The sequence below is a fragment of the Arachis ipaensis genome, chromosome B06, assembly GCF_000816755.2.
Source record: "Arachis ipaensis cultivar K30076 chromosome B06, Araip1.1, whole genome shotgun sequence".
NCBI classification, from domain to species: domain Eukaryota; kingdom Viridiplantae; phylum Streptophyta; class Magnoliopsida; order Fabales; family Fabaceae; genus Arachis; species Arachis ipaensis.
Window position 1 is genome coordinate 19,255,670 of NC_029790.2, and position 3,714 is coordinate 19,259,383.

A 3,714-nucleotide genomic window follows, 5' to 3' on the forward strand; every position below is an offset into this window, starting at 1 on the left:
ATTATTAATAAAAAATAATAAATTTTGTTAGCTATTTAATATTTTTTGGGCTAAGAATAATATTACATCGTTCACATGTAAAAAGTAGTACTTGAACTAAAACTATGCAATATGCATGTTATCCATATAGAATAGGTCAACGGATTTAAATTTTAGATTAAAGAAAAATAAAACTAAATTAAGTACTAATAAAATGATGACAATAAAAGAGGTTTAACTAAATATACAATTGAAAAGAAAATTGTACAATATTAAAAGAGCCAAAACACTCTCTAACATCCCCATGTTGAATACCAGGTGTTGATCATCATATAGAAAAAATTTTAAAACAAATAAAATTAAAGAGTAGACAAGATTTGTTCTAATAAAAATGTGGGTACTCCTTGCGATTTTGTTCTTCCTCTTCAGGAGTGAAGCCATGATCTTTGATGTTGAGGATTCTGCGTATCTCATCTATTTTCTTTCCCTTTATCATATTTTTTATAGTTCCGTATATCAGATCCAAGAGATTTCTGATCTCAAGGTAATTTGCTGCCTAAATTTACAGTAAAGAAATCAATACATATATACCAAAATTAATTTACAATGGGCACTAATTAATGCTATTTTATGTTTGTTCTACAAATTAATTTACAATGGGCACTAATTAATGCTATTTTATGTCTGTTCTACAAATGCTGCCAATAAATCTAAGAGGGTAATCGGTAATGTGATCAACATTAACATTAACAATAAAGGAAAGAACAAAATATAGTAGAAGACTAGAACTCCAGAAGTATATACTATTATATATAAGAAACTTTTTTAAAAGTTAGTATATGATGAAAACCTTTTCTTAAATTCTAACCATAAATGCTAAATTCTAAAAAATTGAGATTAATTTTAAAATTACTACTAACTAAAGATTAATTTTTTTGTCCTTATTAATTTTTTACCCTAATTCTAAGTAGTAAGTATCACAACACACTCACATTACACATTCACCCACAAGTAATAAAGGGCTATATTCAACACTTGACACATTTACCAAAGTTTGTATCGGGATAGGCGGTTTTGTTGTTCAGAAAGACCAAAAGCTGTGGGAAAAAGAATTTTTTTTTGTTTTTAATTAATTTTCAGTGGAAAGACAAAAAAAATGGCGATTATAAAAATTGAAGAGAGATCAAAAGCAGTTTTTATTTTTTTCAGTCATCTTCGTCAATATATAATAGTATATCTATATTCATAACATGCATGTGCAGTAGTGTATGAGAAAAAAAGAGAATGAGAGGATTAATCACCATCAACAAATCATAAAGGCCGTTAGAATCAACATTGAGAAATTGAGCATCCCAAGCCTCAAGATCTTCTTGGTTGTCGTTGTGGTGGTGAGTGTGATGTGTACAATAATCGATGACCTTCTTGAGAGTCTTGGAGTCAACGCAATCCAATGGAATCTTGCTCTCTTCATGGTTGTACGATCCATCTTCCATCATGTTGTTTATGATCACCGAATGTTGCACCATCACTTGTTCTTCCACACTGAAAATCTCCTTTTCCGAACTGCATAGCATGATCTTCTTCAACGGCGAACCCATCACTAACAATAATAATAATGTATTGCTTCAACTATTTGATTAATCAGAAAACCAAAAGTGTTTGGAGTTCAAGGACTATGCCTGTATAGTGTATACACTGACTCAAGGGCTTGTGTTGTATTTATATGACGCAGATAACAGCACAAACTCTCTTATTTTTTGGTTTAAATCTTTTATTTACAAATTATAAATATAATAATTTCGGGTATTATCTTATCTTATCTTATTTATGAAATATAATCTTTGAAGATCTTTACAAATCTTTCACTACTATGAAATCTTTGCGGCCAAAGTAACTGTTAATTTGTTATATTTTTAAATTTAAAAGTACCACCTTTTTTAAAAGAAAAATATAGTGTTTTTAAAAATCGGATTAATCATCAAATCGTTCTAGTAACTAATTTATTGGTTCAATTGGACTAACTATGGTTTAACCGAAAAAAATCGTTTTATAATAAAATAAAATAACAATAAGAATAAAATAAATAAATAAAAATAAGAATCTGTTTAAAATTCTATTTCTTTTGAAAAAAATAAAATAAAACGAAAAATTAATATTCTAAAATTGAAATTTAGACTCATGTACTTACAGGGTAATAAGATATATGCATCATGCACTAAGTCACTTTTCTTTAATTGACATAATTTCAAATAGTAAATTAAGAATTAGAATGCAGAAAAATAGGGCTAATGTCACATATGATGTACACTTAAAAGAATAATTCAATATAGCTCCTCTATCATCTTAAACCAGAGTTAGTTGGTGGTATACAGTTACCAAAGTTCTTAAACACACCAACGCAAGATGTACTTCAGCTGGAATATATATATATACTCAAAATTGAAATATGTATATTTGTTAACCTAAACAAAGTTATATGTTCAAAATCAAAATTTATGTATGTTAACCTAAACAAAGTTATACCACTATTTTTTTCTATTACATCTTTTTTTTCATTACAGTATTACTTACATATAGAATATAATGGTAGTGATACTTAGAGTCAAAATTCAAGAAGATCCACAAATTTTGCTTCAATTCCAAACTTTACAAAATATTAAAAATTTGTTACTTAATTATTATTATTATTATTATTATTATTATTATTATTATTATTATGCTAAACGAATTGCTTCTTAAGCGTAATACGTGCAAAGATCATAATAAATTTTTGTGTGTTTCATATGTTTGAGATAGATTATATAATTTTTCTTTTAATTTCATAAATCAATGAGATAAAATGAAATAGGAAACATTATACATATGCATAACACAGGCTACTACGCACTAATACATTATATAAATAGATATGTTTTGTATTAAAATAAATTTTTTTTATTTTAAATAAAATATTTAAAAAATTATATTAGAATATTAAGATTCAAAAAGTGATTCCACAAATCAGTTTTTCAATTATTGAGTTTTATTATATAAATTAAATAATAATAAAAATTATAATTTAAAATTTAAAATAATTACTATATTATTTAGTAAAATTTAAAATATTAAATTTTTAAATATATAATCAACAATAATTTGATAAACTCATTTAAATAAAAAAAAATTCACATAAAGAATGAAAATGACTTACGTCTGGACTTTTAATGATTATTTTGATTATAAAAAACTTTTTTACATGTTAAGTGACGCGTCAATCCATTATTTTGTGACACGTGACATGTTATTATGCCAAGTGGCACTTAACGTGATACATTATCATCTAATTGACAGAATGACTAATTTGACTTATATTTTATTTTTTAAAAATTAATATGACTAAAAAAATTATTTATGAACTAATTTAAAAAATGAGTGATTTTTAGTGACGAATTTCACCTAATAATGTCATTGCATCTTAGCACTGTCAAAGTTGCTGTCAACACTAAAAGTAGGTTCCACGTGTTATATGACCTAGATGTTTCCTTGGGATAAAATAAAGCAAGTTAGGCTTATGGCAGAACACGACTTAAAATTTGGGGGAATGTGACAAAAAATCGATGTTGTAATTTTCGAAACAATACTTTTAGTTGATTTAGAGGTTTTATAGTTTTATTAAATTTATAAATAAATTTTTATACTACACAAGTTTATAATTAAGTGTTCATACTTTGTAAAGAAAATTTAATTATGTCCTTA

General features: G+C 25.7%; 1 protein-coding gene across 2 annotated transcripts in view; it reads right to left on the reverse strand.

Annotated features, from left to right (window-relative positions):
- LOC107648058 (SKP1-like protein 11) overlaps positions 161-3,714 on the reverse strand; it is a 4,071-nt gene continuing 517 nt past the window's right edge. The window contains exons 2-4 of one of the 2 annotated variants that reach the window (XM_016352078.2): positions 2,853-2,858; positions 1,281-1,579; positions 161-535 (exon numbers count right to left, since the gene is read on the reverse strand). In XM_016352078.2, the coding sequence (XP_016207564.2) occupies positions 362-535; positions 1,281-1,577 (471 nt within the window). In that variant the 5' untranslated portion in view covers positions 1,578-1,579; positions 2,853-2,858 and the 3' untranslated portion in view covers positions 161-361. Of the gene's footprint in view, positions 536-1,280; positions 1,830-2,852; positions 2,859-3,714 lie in introns of those variants that run through there. The other variant, XM_021104203.1, reaches the window with a different exon arrangement.